The following is a 19,132-nucleotide window of genomic DNA, read 5'->3' on the forward strand; positions in this document are numbered from 1 at the left end:
AGTATCAAATCATTACACTGTATGCCTGAAACCAATATGTCGCATGTCAATTATATCTCAATTTAAAAAAAAAAAAGGAGGAGGCAAAACCTGGGGCACAAGATGCCACGAATCTGGACACAGTCATCCCACCAGGGAGAGGGTGAGCAATGTGAGATCCATTCGGGTGACTGTGGGACTCCCAGATTCCCAGACCCTTCCCTGCACACGGTGGGGTAGCAGGTATTAGGGCGGCTTGCTGAGGGCACCGCTTGGGGCAGTGAACATAGCTTAGCACTGGCACCCACAGCACACATGCCAAGGAAGTGGGGAAGTTAGCAGAGGCCAAGGTTTAGCTCTGGGAGAGGGAGAAAGAGCAGCTCACAACACTGAGAGGAAGATGAAGGCCTTACCCAGGGATGTTGTAAGTGCAAAGGTCTCCAGCATCACGTCGTGGTACAGGAACCTCTGAGCCTCATCAAGGAGCCCCCACTCCTCCTGGGAGAAGTACACGGCCACGTCCTCGAAAGTCACACAACTCTGCCAGAGTGGGGACAGTTCATTCCATAATCAGCTTCTCCCCTAGGATTCCCAAGTTCATCCACCCACTCATCCTTCCCCTGCTCACCCACCTCCCCACATCCCCATCTCAGAGAAGACACCAGGCCCTGGGGCATCTGATGCACACTGTCTCGTTCTGGTCCCTTTGATCACCATGTCCACCCACAGCAACGACGGGCAGGTGGGCAGGTAGACGATACCAAAATTCTGATGTCAGGCCCCTTCCAGCAGCTGCCACTCACCAGGCCAGACCTTCTCTGAGACCACCCTGCCAAGTTCCCCAAGAGGGACACACTCTCTCGCTAAGCAATTCTCCAGATCAGATGTCCCAGACGTAACCAAGGGTGTGGGCTCCCATTTCTCTCTTATGTTCTCAAGGCCAGGGCCCTCGGGCCTTCACTTCCCACTCTCTCCTAGTTCTCCCTGCTCTGTACCACAGGCACCCCCCATCCTTCTTCCATGGCATAGAGTCTGGCAAATTCAAACACGTTCCAGAACTACAGCAGCACACCTCCAATGGTCCCACTGCCAGAGGCAGCCCAGAGTCCTGCTCCGTAGGTCTCCCTGCCTGACGGCTCCTCGCTTCAACCGCAGCCACACGGAACCACTTGTGGATCTCAGCACTCATGACCCTCCTCCACTCATGCCGCACTTGATCGGCTCTCGCCGGTCAAGCCTTCTTCTCTCTGTCCAACCCTCATCCAGAGCCAGTCCCAGAGCCTTTCCACCCCAGGTCCAGAGATTCTCCTACATGAGCACTTGGCCCCCGAGCTAATCCAGCTGCCCGACCGAAAGTGCCCAGGCACACCAAGGTCACAACAAAGTCCTGGTGACCCCAGAGCAGTGAGTAAGCAGCAGTCCTGGCCTCACCACCATGTTGCCTCCATTACTCCCACACTCCTGCATCATCTCATGTGCACCCACCTCTCAGAAGCCTTGCTCCCATCAGGTCATCCACTCTCCCGCACTGTTCCCACCACTCCTCTCTTTCACTGACCCACACGCAGACACTGGTCTGCACCCCCCAACTAGGTGACCAAGCACGAGACCCAGCCTCTGACCTCACTCACCCCTTCTGAGGCTACTATTAACATCATCATGACTGGGATTACCCCTCCTCAACGTGACCCACTGCGTTACGGACCGAATGTACGCATTCTCCCAAAAGTGGTATGTTTGGAGCCCTAACCCCCAGTGTGATAGAATTTGGAGATTTGGAGGTGGGGCCTTTTGGGGTGGTGATCAGATTTTGATTAGGTCAGGAGGGTGGGACCCTCTTAAGAAACCCTTCTACTTTCTTCTTTCTCACCTTCAAAATCAGAAAATCACAGATCTACTGAAAAAACCTGATTCAGAATCCAGCCATCTCTACCCCCTCCAAGGCCACCGCACCGGTCCACATCATCAGCGCTCACTGGACTACTGCAGTACCCTCCTCCCTGGTCTTCCTGCCACTTCGCTCACTCGCCCAGTCTGTTCTCTGTGCTGCAGCCGCAGGAAGCATAAGAGCTTGAACAGATCCCTCCTCTGCTCCAAAGCTCCCACTGTTCCCACCATCTCCAGAGTAGACACCCAACTTCTCAGGGGGCCATCCCAGGTCTGACTCCTGCCCCTGTGCTCTCTGTTCCCATGAGAAAGGACACTGAGCTACCCTTGTTCAGCTCAGTCTCGCCTCCAAAGGGCTGCAGACACTGGTACTATACTGGGGCAACCGTCCTCCACACCTCATTCTATTGGCTGCCAGCAACAGGAACCACTCCACAGAACCCCCAGCCTGGTCTGAGGACCCTGGGCTTAGAACCTGTTCCCAGTCCCCAGGCCTGGAAGAATGATAAATGAAGAGTGTCAGGACACCACAATCACAGAGATAAAGAGAGGAATCAGGACCAGTGAGGTTCTGGAACACCATCCACTCACTCACCTCTGCAGGGTTCATAAGTGCTTCTGTACTGATAACGGTCTGCGTGAAGAGGAAAATTCGGAGAGGCAGGTGACCATGGCAGGGCTCCATGGGCTCGGGGCTACCCTGCACCCCTGCCCGGCCCTGGAGCCAGGTGACCTGGGATAACTACAGTCTCTCTGATCCTCAGTCCCCAGAGCTGAGTCTTACAACTGTATGACCTTGGACAGGGACCAAAACCTCCCTGTGCTTCCTATTATCATCCTTCCTCCGGTCTGGTCCCCTTAGCACCTTGTAAAAACTTTTTAAAAAGGCTAATTCAGGTGAGGCCTTTCCTGTTCACAATGCTCAATGGCTCCCAGCCTCTGATGGCCACCTGCCAGTCCCCCCGTGACCCCGCCGCACACCCTCTGTTCCCCTGAGGGCAGAGGGAGGACCCCACACCCCCCAATTCCTCCCCCTCGGCGCCCCCTGCAGCCCTGCACCAGCCGACCCCTCCCCTGCAGCCCGCTCCCGCACCCTGTCGTGCCAGCGCTCAGACACAGGGTCCCCACACGCGAGCGCCTCCCCGGCCCGGACACCGGTACCTGGGCCGCAGGGACGCGAGCAGGCGCCCCGCGCTCGGGCCTGGAGGGTCTGGGGCGGGGGGGGAGAGGGGGGCCCGGGGGGGCGCGCGTTTACCTGAGCCGGGTCCCTGCGCGCGGTCGCCGCCATCTGACTCTGGGCGGAGCGGACACCCGGGCCAGCGGTCCCCGTCCCGGCCCCGGCGCGGGGCAGCCCGGGCGGCGTTGAGGAGTCGCGGACGCCAGTCTGCGCGGCGGGGTCAGCGCCTCCCCTCGCGCCTCCTCGGTCCCCTCAGTCACCACCCGACCTCAGGAGTCCGTGACCCAGCACATAGAGCTCACAGCAGCCAAAACTACCGCCACGAGGAGGACGCCGGAAGTCCCGCCCCGACACGATGGGAACACACGGAATTGCCCTTCTCGTGAGCCTCTATTGGCTAAACGACGACGACGCCCGGCGCAGCGTCCTCTGGGTAGTGTAGTTCTACAGCACGAAAAGCCCTGGCGCGGGGCGCCCCTCACCCGCAGACTAGGAGGGAGAGGTGCTGAGAGGTGGTGTCTCCGTCTCCCAAGGGCGGGGGAGGGGCCTCGCTCCTTTAAGGGGCTGCTCTTAGATTTCTGAGGAGTGTCGTGTGCAACTGATCACCTAGGTGTTTAGAGAAGTTATTTCGGACTCCTTGAAGCTTAGCATTCTCTCGGATTCTAGAAGTAGTATTTCAGATGCTCCCAGTGACTCAGTCCATTCCACAGAGTCGTGCAGACCCAAAACGTGGAGCCTAATAGTTTATCTTCTTTCTTTTCAAATGCCTCTAGCCCGAAACGTTAGAGTCAGCTTTGTGAGTTTCAGTACGCTGGGTCAGGAACAAAAGAAAAAGACTCCGCACAGGGACAGGACAGAGAGGAAACAAAGTGTTAGACTGCCGTAGAGCAGGAGGACAAAGGTGAACTCTGTTGTTGGTTCCCACAGAAAATCTCTCTGCTGGCCGTGTAGGTAGTGATTGTGTCCAACTCACTGAGGAACACGGGTTTGTATCCATATTATCTGTTACTCCCTATCCTTAGCCACATTTAATTACTTTTAGGAATCTGGCGAGTATTTAAAAGAAGAGACAACTGTGCTGACAGGGCGAAGCCTGCTTGGGATTCTCTCTCTCCCTTTCTCTGCCTCTCCCCTTCTCATGCTCTATCTCTCTCAAAATAAATAAACTTAAAAACAATAATAAAAGGAGAGCCACTTACCAAATGTCATTTTGGAAAAGGACAGTGTCTATAGTGTTCGCTAATATAGAGGCACCTGGGCAAAGAGGATACCAGACTATGAAGTAAAGGTTTGGGACACGAAGATCTCATCCATTTGACGGGAAGTTATTATCGTTCCTGCTGCTACTGCAGGGATGGTGTCTGTATGGGGAGTTGAGATGATCTCAGAAACAGTTGTGAAATGAAAATCACTGAAACCCATTAATAACGGTTATGTAGTCATTCAGGGATAGTGGCAGGATAGCGCTGGGAAAATATCAGTAAAAGGTAAAAAAAGAAAAAAAAAAGTTAATACTCCTACCAACTTCCGTCAGCAAATTATGCCCGGAAAAGAAAAACATGTATATGCCAACAATGGCTATAGAGCAGCTGTGAGTTAAACACATTTTCTTACTGATCCTCACTTCATGCATAACGAAGGCTTCAGAGTGGATATTGTGAGGATCAGTCAGTTTGGACAGAGACAAAAGATGAACTCAGGCTATCAGAGAGAACACAGAACAGTAGGTAGCCCTAAAGCAAGTAGAAGAGGATGACATGTCTCTGGGTCCCTCAGACACCAGCCACGTGCCTCTCCTTGTATTTATGTCCCAACGCAAGCAAGAAGTATTGATTTTCAAGACAGTATTTCTTTATTATTTTCATAATATGTTCTTTCTTAAATTTGACACTTATCTGGAAATCGTATTTACCACATCACCATTTGCTGCCAGGATGGTGGTTGTCATGGTGGTATCCACATACATGTAAAAATAAGTATATGAGCCTTGAAATAAAGGCCTGTGTATCTGTCATCTCATCTCTTTCTGGGAAGTTATTATCATTTCACCTCTAACTGATGAGACTGCATATCTCAATAATTAAAGATATGTATTCTCCCCGGTATTATTGAGATAAATATCAATAGCAGGTGACCAAAGGACCTTCCATTCTATGAAACAAGGTAAAATAGTGAGCAGATTGCATTCTGGGTTCCTGCCATCCTGAGGGCTTCTCCAAATGTGATATTTTAAAATTCCCATGGACGCTTAAAAATAGCAGATTTCAGGGGTGCCTGGGTGGCTCAGTCAGTTAAGCGTCCGACTTCAGCTCAGGTCATGATCTCATGGTTTGTGAGTTCAAGACCACATCAGGATCTGTGCTGACAACTCAGAGCCTGGAGGCTGCTTTGAATTCTGTGTCTCCCTGTCTCTCTCTGCTCCTCCCCTGCTTGTGCATTCTCTCTCTCTCTCTCTCTCTCAAAAACAAACATTAAAAAAATACCAGATTTGAGGGATACATAGAGAAAGAGAATTAAAAAAACTTTTCCAGGGTAATAAAGATGAACAAGGAGACAGTGGTGTCTCATTTTGTTATTTCAATAAACATTTATTGTGGTGCGCCTGGGTGCCTCAGTCGGTTAGGCGTCCCACTCTTGATTTTGACTCAGGTTATGGTCTCATGCTTCGTGAGTTCAAGCCCTGCATCAGGCTCGGTGCTGACAGCACGGAGCCTCCTTGGGATTCTCTCTCTCCCTCAAAATAAATAAGTAAACATTAAAGAAACATTTACTGAGCATACGTGGTGCATTAATCTTTTTATTGGGTGTGCATAATGTGTCAGGAAACAAATGAGATAACAAACCCTATTTCATGTTGCTTATAATCATATTAAGGATATTAATAAAAATAAATATAAACAACATACTATCTTTTAAGTGAACAGGTGCTTTGAAACAGAAAAAAAAAAAAGATAACAATGATGAGAAGTGCAAGAGAGTGACTGCAGATGGGTTGTGATATCGAAGAGGGTTTGTCAACTATTCCTCAATAAAGCTGGAGAAAAAGAGAATTGAGTGGGATGCTCCACTAATAAAAGCATATTTAAGGAATGCCTTGAAGACCGTGGAGTGAACTCTGTGTATAGCCTTGTGTTCCATAGAGGAAACAGCTAGAACAGATGCCTTGGGCCAGTGCTGACCTTTCATGTTCCAGTCAGAGTAAGAAAGATAATGCAACTGAAAGCATGTGAGTGAGGAACGGCTTGGTAAAAGCTACAGTTGGATCATGAAAGGCACTGTAGATCACTGGAAGAACTTTCCATTTTATCCTGGTTGATAGAGGAATCATGACAGGGACTGGAACATCATGCTAAGTGTCTGAATGAGAAATGAGGAGAAGGCAGGCTGAGAACCTAAAAAGAGGTAAGGTTAGCAGCAGATAGATGACTAGCCGGGTGACTTATCACAGACATCTAGGTGAGAGGTAATGAGGTCTGCAATCAAAGTTGGGGCAGTACTGGACACAGTATCGTTAGGTACTCGATGTGTTTTGAAGTCATTTCTTTTCATTCCTAAGGGATTTTCAATTGGGTTGCTCAATTGGCATGAGCAAAGGAACGGTACAGAATATGACTCTCAAACTTCATACATGAACAGTAGTAGAATGAGGGAATTGCCATCAGCTGAGATTGTGGGAAAGCAGTAGAAACAGGTTAGGAGGGAAGATCGGGAATTCAGACACCAACATAGTAAGTACAAGATGCCTGTTGAGCATGTGAATATAGCTGTCAAGTCGGCAGGCAAATCTCGAGAATTTTCGAGAGCAGTGTTGTCAGGATTAACTCTGAACACTTAGTTTGTAAGCTTCTAAGTATCGAAAAGATGAGACTGGATGAGATGACCAAGGGGGTAACTTCAGGTGGAGTAGGTGAAAGGAAAATAGACCGGTGTGCAGGGAAATCCCAACACTAATTTTGGGTGGAAAGGAGAAACAGAGAAAGAGATTTGAAAATTACCAACTATTTCTCAGTTGGACAGTCACAAGTCTCTTATGTCTGTCTCAGCCTATCAAAAGTGATTCTACTGCTATTAATGCCTGAGGTCCTTGCTTGGGCCATCGTACTGGTGGTGAGCCCCATGGAGCCAATGTTGGTAGGTGGACTGGCTCTTACAGTTCTTATTATGACTGCAAGTTGCGCTTCAGCAAAAACCATGAGGGAACTTCAAAGGACAAGATTTTTTCCTCACAGGTCCCAGAGGGTACAAGTCATGCCAAGGGCCACATAGCGGGTCAAGGGTAGAGAGGGAGAGAGGAAGCTCCGACCCGGGGCTCTGCCTTTATTGGTGCCCAAGGGCGGGGTGCCCAGGTTTTGCAGGTGGATTTAAAGAAGAAGAATGGGCTGGACACTAGGGTTTCAAGAGAGAAAAGCGAGGTCCCAAAGGCAATCAGTTCTCCGGGTTATTCATGGCTTTCTAAAGGAGGAACTTAGTTGTTTTGTTAGTAGCTGTGTTGTACGGTAGGCAATATGTGTATTTCAGATGGATGTCTTTGCAATGGATGCCTTGGCAATCAAAAGCTCAACCTGCATTATAATCCTCATGCTTACTGTCAGGCACTTATGCCACACAAGTCTTAAGACACGAGGGGATTTAGAAACCTGTTTGTGCCTTCGGTGCGCCTTGGTGGCTCAGTTAAGTCCGACTCGGGTCTTCGGGCCTCATCACCTTGGGCGGGACCCCACACTCCGCAGGCCGTGTGCGTGCGCACACCACGGTAGCGACGCCGGAAGCCCCGCCCCCAGCCTACGTCTAACACGGAAGCACTCCATCCGGAACGCTCATTGGCTTAGCGTCTCCGCTGGGCAGAAGGCTTTTTCGGATGGTGTAGGGCCACTGCTGGTCTCCGCGAGGGGCGCTCCGCACTTGTCACTGCGGAGCAAAGGTCACCGGCCCCACGAGGGTCTCTGGGAAGTAGCGCTGCTTTGTCCGAGGGCAGAGGCTGAGCTCCGCTCCCCAAGTGGGCTGAAACCCAGTTTCTGCGAGTCTTGTGGGCAGGTGATCACCGAAGTGTTTAGACGTGTATTTCTTCAGACTCCACCGGGCTCGGATGCTCCCCGGGACTGCAGGTGCACACGGACCCAACGGCAAGCGACTGTCGTGTGATTGCGCGTCATGTGGCCGTAGTCCGATGCATCAGAGTCAGTCCCGGGCGCTTAGGGACTGGGGTCAGGACGGGAGAGAACAGCCTCCAGGCCGGAAACGACCCCTGTGAGTCGAGCACCAAGGCTCGAAGAAGCCTTAGGCAAAGTGTACAGTCCGTTCCCGCCGACAGGGGCCGAGAACTCGCCGGATCCCAGCCAACAGCCGCCTCCCGCGGGTCGCCCGCAAAGATCGGGATTTGGCCTCCGCCCACACAGGCCAGGTATGCGGCCCGAAGTGGGAGGGGCCTTCGCCCCTGGGATCCGCGGCGGAAACCCAGCGCCTGGATCCTGAGAGATCCGGGGGAGCCCTGCCGGGAGGACCCCGCAGCTCCCTGCTGTCTTTCGGGGCGCCCTCGGGGCAGCTCGCGGCCTGCGCCGCTCCCGGAACCCGGGCGGGCGCCCCCTGGAGACCCCTTGGGTGGAAAGGGGGAACTCTGGCGGAGGGTGGCGCTGTGGGGTCTCAAGTTCCACCCCCTCTGTGCCCAGCCCACGCTGTCCCTGGTCAGATGGGACCTCAGATCACACCTGACCCACTGACCGATGAGAATATCTGTCCGCGGAGGGAAAGAATAAATCAGGTTCCCTCAGGAAAGGGGGATCAGTGAGAGCCCAGCACTTTCTTCAGATTAAGGGATGATACATATGATATATGATAGATGATATGACATATATGATATAAATAAATAAATAAATAAATAAATAAATAAATAAATAAATAAATATTAGGGCACCCTGTTACACCTAAAGTGCGGCCTTTCTAGGGTCTCCAATGACCATCTAGAGTGTTTCAGGGGGGTGTCTCCCCTCTGGCTGGTCAGGATTCTAATACTACCCGCACTGTGAGGCCTGTGCATCCTCCAGCCTGTTCTCAGCACCCTGCCAGCTGTTTTCTATCCTTTCCCAGCCTTGCCCTGCACCTTAGTTTTCTGCCAAATTCTCTGTGACCTCATGCAGGTTTCTAAGGCTTCTTCTCTGCCCATACCCCACTTTGTCAGGACCACACAGGAATTCCAGAGTGTACTTAACTCTTGAATGAGCAGGGGTTAGCGCTGACACCCCCAACTCCCATTTCCCCAGCCCCTCAACTTTCTCCACCTCTCCAATCACGGCAGTTGAAATCCCTATAGCTTTTGATTCCCTCAAAACTTAACTACTAATAGCCTACCGTTGACCAGAATCCTTACCAATAACATAAACAGTTGATTACATTTTTTTGTTTGTATTATATACTGTATTCTTCCAATTAAGTAAGGTAGAGAAAAAAATGTTAGTAACGAACAAGAAACAAATATACATATACACTTACAGCACTGTACTGTATGTATTGAAAAAAATTCACCTATAACTGGACCCATGCAATTCAAACCTGTGTTGTTCAAGGGTCAACCATATAGCATGAAATCTCAGACCTGATTTAAAGCAGAAGGAAAATCCTATGTAAAGCAGGAGGAACCCCTTCTATAACAGGACTCACTTGAGTTAGGGAAGTTATTTTGTGAGCTGAAAGAGAGGGAAGAAAAATCCCCAAATGACAGCCTCCACTCATTTTATAGATTACCTCTATTTCCAATAGAGGGCGTCAGCTTTCTGCTGGGTATCTGTTTTACCGCGTGGAGTTTACTCACTGGAAGAAAGATGGGTTTCCCTGACTTCATTTGGAGAACAGAAGAGAGAGTGGGGAAAGGAATTTAACGTGTGTGCTGCAAACCTGACTGGGAGGGACACTTTGAGAAATGGGATAGAGCTTTCAGGAAGTGAAAGGAGGCAGAGTTTCATCTGAGAGGAGTAGGTATCAGTACATGTTTATACAGTTTATACAGTTACACAGAAGAGAGGGAAAACAAATGAGGAAAAGGACAATGGAAACAGCAGGAGTAAATTACTTCAGATGTCAACACCATAGGTCATTAAGGAAATACAAATGAAACCACCATGAGATACCAATCTACATCTACCAAGATGACTATTTTCAAAAGGGTAAAATAACAAGTTGTTGCCAAGGCTGTGGAGAAACGTGAACCCTTGTACACTTCTTATGAGAATATAAAATGTTGCAAAGTGAGAAGGCAGAATACGGCTTCTCATTAAGCTTAATAGAGATAGGTCATCCGACCAAAAAAAAATTCCATTCCTGGGCATATACTGCAACAAATGGAAAGCAGGGACTCAAATCTATACTTGTACACCCATGTTCATAGCAGCATTAATCACAACAGCCAGAAAGTGGAAACAACCCAGCGTCCGTCAATAGATGAATGGATAAAATGTGGCATGCCCAAACAATGGAATATTTTTCAGTGGTAAGAAGCAATAAAATGCTGAAACATGCCATAAGATGAATGAACCTTGAAAACATTACGCTAAGTGATATAAGCCAGGCACAGAAGGATAAAGATATGGTTCCATGAATACTAATATCTAGAATAAACAAGCTCATAAAAACAGAATGATGAGAGATTCCTAGGGGCTGGAGTGAGGGGTGAATGGGGAGTTATTGCCTAATGGATACACAATTTATGTTTGAAATTATATAAAAAAAAAAAACTTTGGAAATAGTGGCAGTAGATACACAGCATTACAAATTTACCTGATGCTACTGAATTATATACTTGAAAATTATTTACATGGCAAAGTTAATATTACATAAAATTTACGACTCTCCCACCCCTCTCAAAATTACCCAAACTGAGTGATTTTATCCACTTCCTAAGTTCAAAATTTTACTTCTGTTATACTATTTCAGAATGTCATCAGCTTTTCCACTGATGAAGCTAAAACAGTATACTCTTTGTGTAAGCACATAAATAATGTTCGTGTTAGGACTCATATAGGATTGTGGTTTCCAGGATCTAACTGCCCCACTCTACACAATAATAAATTTATATCAAGAATCTGAAAATTTTTAGTCCCTTAAATACTAACAGCTGGTGGAAGAAATGATTAATTTCATGTAGAGAACAGAGTCATACAGTCACAATCAGATTAGAAAATATGTTTTCCTTGCCAAGAAATGAAACAAAACCGAGTGATGCGAGTATCACTGAAAATGAGCACAAAAGGGCTGAATGTTGGGAAACATGAAGACAAAAACATAGAGGCATCCACCAGCCACTGGCCCGGAATAGCAAATAGAGTCATCCAAACAAACAAAAGAGAAGACAGTGAGTAAAAGAAGAAAAAAGCACTCACAAGGATCAAGATGGTACAACTGGCCCTGGCCTCGGGAGAAGGTCTGGGAGCAAGGCTGTGGCTGTGAATGTGTTGGACTCGCTGTTTGTGCCTGAGCAGGAAAAGGACCACTGAGCCACTGGCCCAGGCCATGAGACTCAAACACATAAAATCAGTTAGGAAGAATATTGCTACAACCACAAATTTGAGAAATCTGTCTGGATTGAGTGAGGAACAGTATCCATAACTTACTCTCACACTAAAATTTTTGCCACTCGTAGGACTAATCATTTTGATAGGAACAAAAATATTTACCAACAGATGCAGGATCCAGCAAAGGAGACAGCAGAAACCAACGAACATTGGGGATCTTATTCTGAGCTCCAGCCACCTAGAGAAATTGGAACATAGTTTAATGGTCTGAAAGACACCGAGAAGTGTGGTAGTGCTGAGGGAAACCCCTCTGGCCACTCTATGGAAATAGAAAAGAAGTTTACATCCGGCCTCATTCAGGAAATATTTTGATCTAAAGGCTGCCATGGCCTGAGGGATCCCTCTCAATAAAAGCACCAAGGAGTTGGCTAAGACCAGTTGATTGAGAATCAAGTCTGTGGGTCTCACCTTGTGTCCAGTGAGAAGTGTGAAGTTATAAAGACACAGGAGAGAGGCGTTTGCAAGGATTCCCACTCCCAGCTGAGTGACGAAGAGGATTCCTATTTCCCACTTGGTGGCAGCCATCGCATCAATATCTACGAGACATTGATTTTAGTTGAAGCCAGATGAATGGCTTCAAGTACAAGAAAAACAAAAGAAAAATGTGTGATAAACTGTGGTGCATCCAGGCAATGGAACAATATTCAGTACTAAAATAAATTGAACTATCAAGCCATGAAAAGACACGCAGAAAACTCAAATGCATATTACTAAGTGAAAGAAGCCATTCCGAAAAAAAAACTACACACTGTAGGATTCCAACTATGTGACACTCTGGAAAAGCAAAACTATGCAGACAATTAAAAGATCCGTGGTCGACCAGGATTGGAGAGGAGGGGGAGGGGATAATAAATAAGCATGCATAGAGGATTTGGGGGGCAGTGAAAATATACTGTGTGATATTATAATAATAGATATTACTGTAGGATATTATAGTAATGGATTGTCCACCCACAGAATTGACAGAACTAAGAATGAATTCTAAAGTAAACTCTGGACTTCGGGTGATTATAATGTATCAAGGTAGTGTCATCCTTGGTGAAAAAAAAAAGTACCATCCTGGTAAGTGATGCAAATAATGGAAGAGGCTATACATGTAGGGAGGCAGGAAATACAAAGGAAATATCTGTGCTTTCCTCAATTTTGTTGTGAACCTAAAACTCCTAAAAAAAAAAAAAAAAAAGAAAGTCTTAAAACAATGAAATATGTGACCATCACCATCACTTGAAAACACTTTGGAGGTCTACCTACAGGAGCTGAGTAAACACATCATGGCTCAGCTGCACAATAGAGTTTTCTATGCCTGCAAATTGAGTGAGGAGGATCTCTACAGTCTGACCTACGGTTATAAACTGTATCTATTCTGAAATGAAAAGCTAGATGGAGAGCTCTGTGTAGAGAATGCTAAAGGTTTTTTTCCCATGTATATGGAGGAATGAAAATGTAGGCACAGAACATACATAGGAATGGGGCAGATTTTAAAGCTAGTTTTTAGAGAAAAATCTTGTTATACTGTTTTATTTGTACATATGTACACATATCATATAATTATTAAACAATTTTAAGGCAAACTAATGTTTTAAAATACAAAATTCAAAGGTTAAGAAGTAACTGAATACCCCATTGGCTTTCTTTCTATGTCAAAGACACATTTTGAGTGACTTGAAAATATGGGATTGGCTTTATTTTCCTAGGAAGTTCTATTAAGGTAAAACTACCTGCAAGGAAATCTTAAAGTCTGTGTATGTATTTTACTAAAAAGTATTGGGATGCTATTTTGGAAACAAATATATTACTATGAATGGAAAATAAAGCTTTCTATGTCAGAAAAAAATAAATATATAACCCAAGAACTTGAACAAAACTAAAACACGTATTTGGTAGGAACAATTGATATTAACTCATATAGTATTTGATTTTAAACATATATGCATTTTTTCCGCAAACTGAAAAAAAAATTAGAAATTATGGACAATGCTGTAACAATGCCTACTTCTAGCACCCAGTTTATGGTCTCTTAATCCATTTTCTTGTGTACATAAAGAGTGTCTTGAGGGAAGTGGGGGCTTATTCGTGGTCTAGGGCAGGAACTTTCCAAGATACAACTGAAACTTCTTGTCATAAAAGGGAAGCAAGGAAAGAACACTGAGGTCACTTTTTAGAGGTCACAGGATTCCACCTGATGAACGTGCCCTTGCAAAGTGTTGGTACAACAGTGTAACTCCAAATGATTGATTTATGTAAACCAAATCCATATAAATGACATAAAAATAAGTGCAAAACTGCTGGAAGATGTTGAGGAAGCAGTTAATTCCTGGAAAATGGATAAAGGGGAATATCAACTATTTCTCCTGCAACAGCAGTACGGACTATGTTTCACAGTAAGAAATCTCTGGGCAGTCCCCCCAAACTTGTCTGTTTTAAATGATACTAATTAATGTCAATGAAAACATTTTCCATCATGGTAAAAATAGATACAAAACAAAATAATAGAAAACTCAACAATAGTTTAGGGGAAACTTCCTCACAAGAACAATTCCTTCTTCCAGATGCAATGTTTCAATATTGGATGACAAAGTAGAAGAATGTGTCCATGTTCATGAAAATATGTTCATGATGTAGAGCACCCTACTGAGTCACCATCTTCCCGGCATGGTTGTTTCAACAAGGCAGGAATAACAGCTGTGAGATGTATTTCAGTTTCCATGATCACGAACTGAAATGGTTACACACTTGAGAAACACTCTGGAAACACAGAAATTGTTATTAGGATCAATAATATAATTTAGAATAGTCACACATCAAGACAGCCATTTTTTCCCCTTAAGATAGGCAACGGTCTTCTTAAATGTATAAGCAAAAATGCATTAGTGAAAGACAAATGGAATTTTGAAAACAATATTAAAAACTAAGTATTTGAGGAAAACAATAAAAACCAGACACTGTATTTTAAATCAATCATAGTATTCATTTAGTATCAGAAGACTGTTGTCCTAGATGAAAATTTTTCCAGTCTTACTAATTCAATTCATACTATTAAGTATGTTGTCTCATAAGATTCCAAAGAAATATTAACATTTCTAAATTTCCTCCACAAATGTCAAAAATACACACAATTTAATGACACAACTTGCCTTAGTATATAAAGTATAGCCAGAGGTTTCTATTGGTGAAAACCAAACATGGCATAGAACGAGGAGCTTGCAAATTATGTTTGCAAATATTTTTATAGGATAAGTTTATAGGGGCTTATGTATGATAACACTAAATGATGAATTAGCTGGGAGAAGTGGTATTTTACATGCAGTATTAAAATATTTGGAGATTTGGTGAAGTCTTAAAGATATTTCTAGCTTTCAATCTTAGAGAAAATAAATACTACATCTAAACATAAAGAATGTAAATCTCTTAGAAAAAATATTGTATGTTTGCATTAATTTTGCCTGAATAAATTACCAAGCATGTATCCAAACTTAAGAACTGAAAACATTTTTATCACACTTTTTTTAAGTTTATTTATTTTGAGAGAGAGCAAGCAGGGGAGGGGCAGAGAGAGAGGGAAAGAGAGAGAATCCCAAGCAGTCTAAACTCACAAACCGTAAGATCATGACCTGAGCCGAAGTCAAGAATCAGATGCTTAACTGACTGAGCCACCCAGGAGCCCCTTATCACACTTCTTAATAAAAAATGTAAGCCTTTTCATTTTTGTAGTATCTTTTACTGAAAGACTCCTAAAACCAATAGAAAATAAAACTTAAAAAATTAAACATGTAGAACATAAAAAAGGTAATTATGATAATCTCAGTGCTTCTTTTGGAAATGTAAAAGAACAGGCAGCTCTGAGAAAAGAACACATATGTTAAAAAATATTTTTCTCATAAGTATCAGAAAAGGCCAAATTACAGTGCAAATGACACTGACATTTTCAAATATACATATACTCTTGCTGAAATCTCATTTTAAGATAAGTTTCCTCTGATAGAAAAATTGCATCATTTTTCATATCAAAAAAGATTCACAAATGGATCTTTTAAAATCGGTCTGCTATACTGTAAATTTTAAAAGTTAATATTTTGCTGCTGCTTCAACATCTCCACAACCAGGGTCCGAACACCCCACCCAGGTGACTGGGTGCATCAGTTGAAGGCTGGGCCCTGCCACAACTTCCTCGTCTTGCCTTTCCTGACTGTGACCTCGGGATATTCAGATGCGCCAGTGGAATCCCCTTTCACTGTCTCCTGTGTACTCCACCCTGACCCTCAATAAAGGCGCTTGCCTAGAGGTCCTCCTCCATTTCCTCTTCCATCCCCCACCTTCTCCACCTGCTTGGTTGAGTCAACCCCCTTGGCTCTTCCACCAATGACCCCCTGGTGGTGTGCCCGGACTCTGTCTCTGTAGGACCCGTGACTATAATAAACTGTTTTTCTGGCCCTCTCTTGTGTCTGGCTGAACCTGACACACCATGTCATGACAGATACAAAACAGCTGCAAATTTAAAATGTTTTGAAAATCATTTAGAATACTGAATACATAAAATTTTACCTGACATATTTTTTTCTCTTGTTTTCTGGAATGATTGTGCAGTTTGAGATTAAAGTAAATGCTGTGTAAAATACATTTCAATTCTATTTTAGTAACTGAAATAGAGCAGTTTGTATTTAAGTGTGGGGGAGACACCTCAGGCTTGGTAAACAACCTAATGGACTAGTGATAAGAGAGTCCGTGGGGTGAATAGGAGGAAAACACCTCACTAGTAAGTATCCATCATATTCCTTGGACATTGATTAATATGTTTCATAAAAGAATGCAGAAGGTGAATTCACTCAGCCGTAAATCAGCAGATGTGACTTAAGAGAGATCTTAGTGACTGAATATAAATTGGTCTAGAAGGATCCTCAACAAGTGAAGCAGGGTTAACTGTCTGGGCTGGGAAGGAGGAAAGGGGCAGGGGAGGGGGTGTCAGAGTGGAAATCCACCTGAAATTTATGCATGAATTGATTTCCTAAAATTTTCATGGTGAAATTCGTAGTTTTTAAATTTAAAATTTTATAATTAAAAAAAGTTTGTTTATTTTAAGAGAGAGAGAGAGAGAGAGAGAGAGAGAACAAGGCAAGGGAGAGAGAGAATTCCAAGCAGGCTTGGTGCTGTTAGTGCAGAGCCTGACATGGGGCTCGATCTCATGAACCGTGAGCTCATGACCTGAGCCCAAATCAAGACTTGGGGGCGGGGGAGGGGGGGATGCCTGGGCGGCTCAGTCTGTTAAGCATCCGACTCTTGATGTTCCCTCTCTCTCTCTGTGTCTCAAATAAACATTTTTTAAAACCCTACATGAGAGTCCTATAAATCTGAAATTGCCGTGGTTACTGATCATTCCAGCCCTTAAAGACTTCAGAAGTACAAAGGCAATAAACGATCTTGACATTCCCATCATCATAGGGTGTTGGGCAACAAAGGGAGGATCCAAATTAAGTGACTCCTGCTCTTAGCGAGGGGGTGTGAACTTCCCTGTCAAACAAGTTCTCCAGTCAGAATTTTATTTTATTGTTTTATTCTTATCTTTTTAGTTTGATAAACACACATCTTGGGGGGTAGAGAGAGCAATAGGTTAACAGCAGAAGGATGGGTTAACAGCAAGAAGCAATAGGTTAACCAGCAAGGCACTTTTACCATCCGCTGGATTACACAGCAGGGTAATACTACTATCAGAAGACTACTGAAGTCTCTGATTATTCCTCCCTCCCTGCTCCAGCCCCAAATCCTACAACCATTAGGCACAGTGTTCTTCAAATAATAATTTAATTTCTTATTTTATTTTTTATTTTTTAAATTTAAATTCTAGTTAGTTAACATACAGTATAGTCTTGGCTTCAGGAGTAGAACCCAGTGATTCACCTCTTACGTTTGACACCCAGTGCTCGTCCCGAAAAGTGCCCTCCTTAATGCCCATCACCCTTGTTTGTTTAATGTTTTATTTTATTCTTGAGAGACAGAGCATGAGCAGGGGAAGGGCAGAGAGAGAGGGAGACACAGAATCCGAAGCAGGATCCAGGCTCTGAGCTGTCAGCACAGAGCCCGGACATGTGGCTGGAACCCATGAACCTTGAGATCATGACCTGAGCCGAAGTCAGATGCCCAACGGACTGAACCACCCAAGTGTACCTGCCCATCACCCTTTTAACCCATCCCCCACCTAGCTCCCCTCCAGAAATCTTCAGTTTCTTTTAGTTCTGTAAATGGAAGATAAACGTGGGGCACTTGCGTAGCTCAGTCGGTTAAGCATCAGACCAGCTCAGGTCATGATCTCACGGTTCATGAGTTAGAGCCCTACATCGGGCTCTGTTCTTGGCAGCTCAGAGCCTGGAGCCTACTTCAGATGCTGTCTTTCTCTCTCTCTCTGCCCCTTCCCTACTCACACTCTGTCTCTCAAGAATAAAAATAAACATTAAAAAAATAACTTCAATTTAAAAAAAAGAAGATATATGTTTACTCTCTTTTACCGATGTCAGAAAGTTTAGACCTATGTTACTACACATCCATTTAGTACAACAGGCTCATAACAAAATATAACAAAATTAAATGTGCTAGCTCCTGGCACACAGACTGCAGTTAACAACTCAGGGCTGGGAGCTCAGCCTTATAGGTCTGCACTGGGAAATAGTAGAGTGAACACCGTGAGCTTTAGTCTCTTTAGGCAGGGGCGAACAAAAGATTTCACAAAAGCTGTAACTGTGAGGAGAGAGGAAAGATGCCAGGCAGCCCTACGGAAGGCGAGCAAAAGGATGGTGTGTAGCAGATGTTCTCAGAAAGAATCATTGCTCGCTCTATACAAAACTGTTTCAATGCCAGAAAACATACATACATGTACACATACACATTATTCTGTGGTTTTCCCTCTACTTTGTAGAATTCTCCTATGAATCTGACATTCTTCTAAAAAAGAAAAAAATAGACACTTACCAGATGACATTTGCAATCAGGACGATGGGTGCTGCGGCAAGATGCGTGCCAGTGTGGAGAGCAGCGTCTGAACCTGATCTAAATGCTTGGGGTGCCGTGATCTCATCTCCTTGACCTCCTTGGTGGATAATTATTATCCTTTCACCTGTAATTTCAGTGACAACACCTACACAGGGAGTTGAGATTATCTTTCAAAAACATCTGCGGATTGTACAAATTATCGAAGGAGATCGTGTTTAATTAGAAGGTTTTCTATTGAAGGTTGCAGAGATATCGAAGGAACAATTTGCCTCTGAAATGTTAAAAAAAAACCTCAAGGAACACTGAGAATGCCAGAAAACATTAGGATCTGACAAGTTAGAGAATGAAACTGAGCACCTTCTTATCCAGGATTATTCTACATTTTGAAAATTTATCTCAAAATATAATTCCCTTCCATTCTTGAGCTCACTGCAGGTACTGAAATTGAAGGGAGAGCAGCAAATGAGTAGAGATAAAAAGGATAGCTGGGTGCTTCAAATTAGCAGAAACCTGTGATGTTCTATCCATTAAGCATTCTCCAAGATATTTA

The 19,132-nt window shown here is 44.6% G+C and overlaps 3 protein-coding genes across 6 annotated transcripts in view; all 3 read right to left on the bottom strand.

Moving 5' to 3' along the window:
* The window catches only part of LOC122208946 (zinc finger protein 530-like), a 36,534-nt gene extending 33,207 nt beyond the window's left edge, over nucleotides 1–3,327 (bottom strand). For all 4 annotated transcript variants that reach the window (XM_042920408.1, XM_042920406.1, XM_042920405.1 and 1 more), the window contains exons 1-2: nucleotides 3,122–3,327; nucleotides 393–519 (exon numbers count right to left, since the gene is read on the bottom strand). In XM_042920408.1, coding sequence (XP_042776342.1) covers nucleotides 393–519; nucleotides 3,122–3,154 — 160 coding nt within the window. In that variant the 5' untranslated portion in view covers nucleotides 3,155–3,327. The remainder of the gene's footprint in view (nucleotides 1–392; nucleotides 520–3,121) is intronic.
* LOC122208947 (zinc finger and SCAN domain-containing protein 4-like) overlaps nucleotides 1–19,132 on the bottom strand; it is a 197,679-nt gene that overhangs the window by 129,024 nt on the left and 49,523 nt on the right. The gene's annotated exons all lie outside the window — the stretch shown is intronic.
* Nucleotides 11,137–12,129, bottom strand: LOC122208951 (vomeronasal type-1 receptor 1-like). Its single transcript, XM_042920421.1, has one exon. It carries the CDS (start codon nucleotides 12,127–12,129, stop codon nucleotides 11,206–11,208), a length of 924 nt encoding a protein of 307 aa, XP_042776355.1. The 3' UTR covers nucleotides 11,137–11,205.

The sequence above is a fragment of the Panthera leo genome, chromosome E2, assembly GCF_018350215.1.
Source record: "Panthera leo isolate Ple1 chromosome E2, P.leo_Ple1_pat1.1, whole genome shotgun sequence".
NCBI classification, from domain to species: domain Eukaryota; kingdom Metazoa; phylum Chordata; class Mammalia; order Carnivora; family Felidae; genus Panthera; species Panthera leo.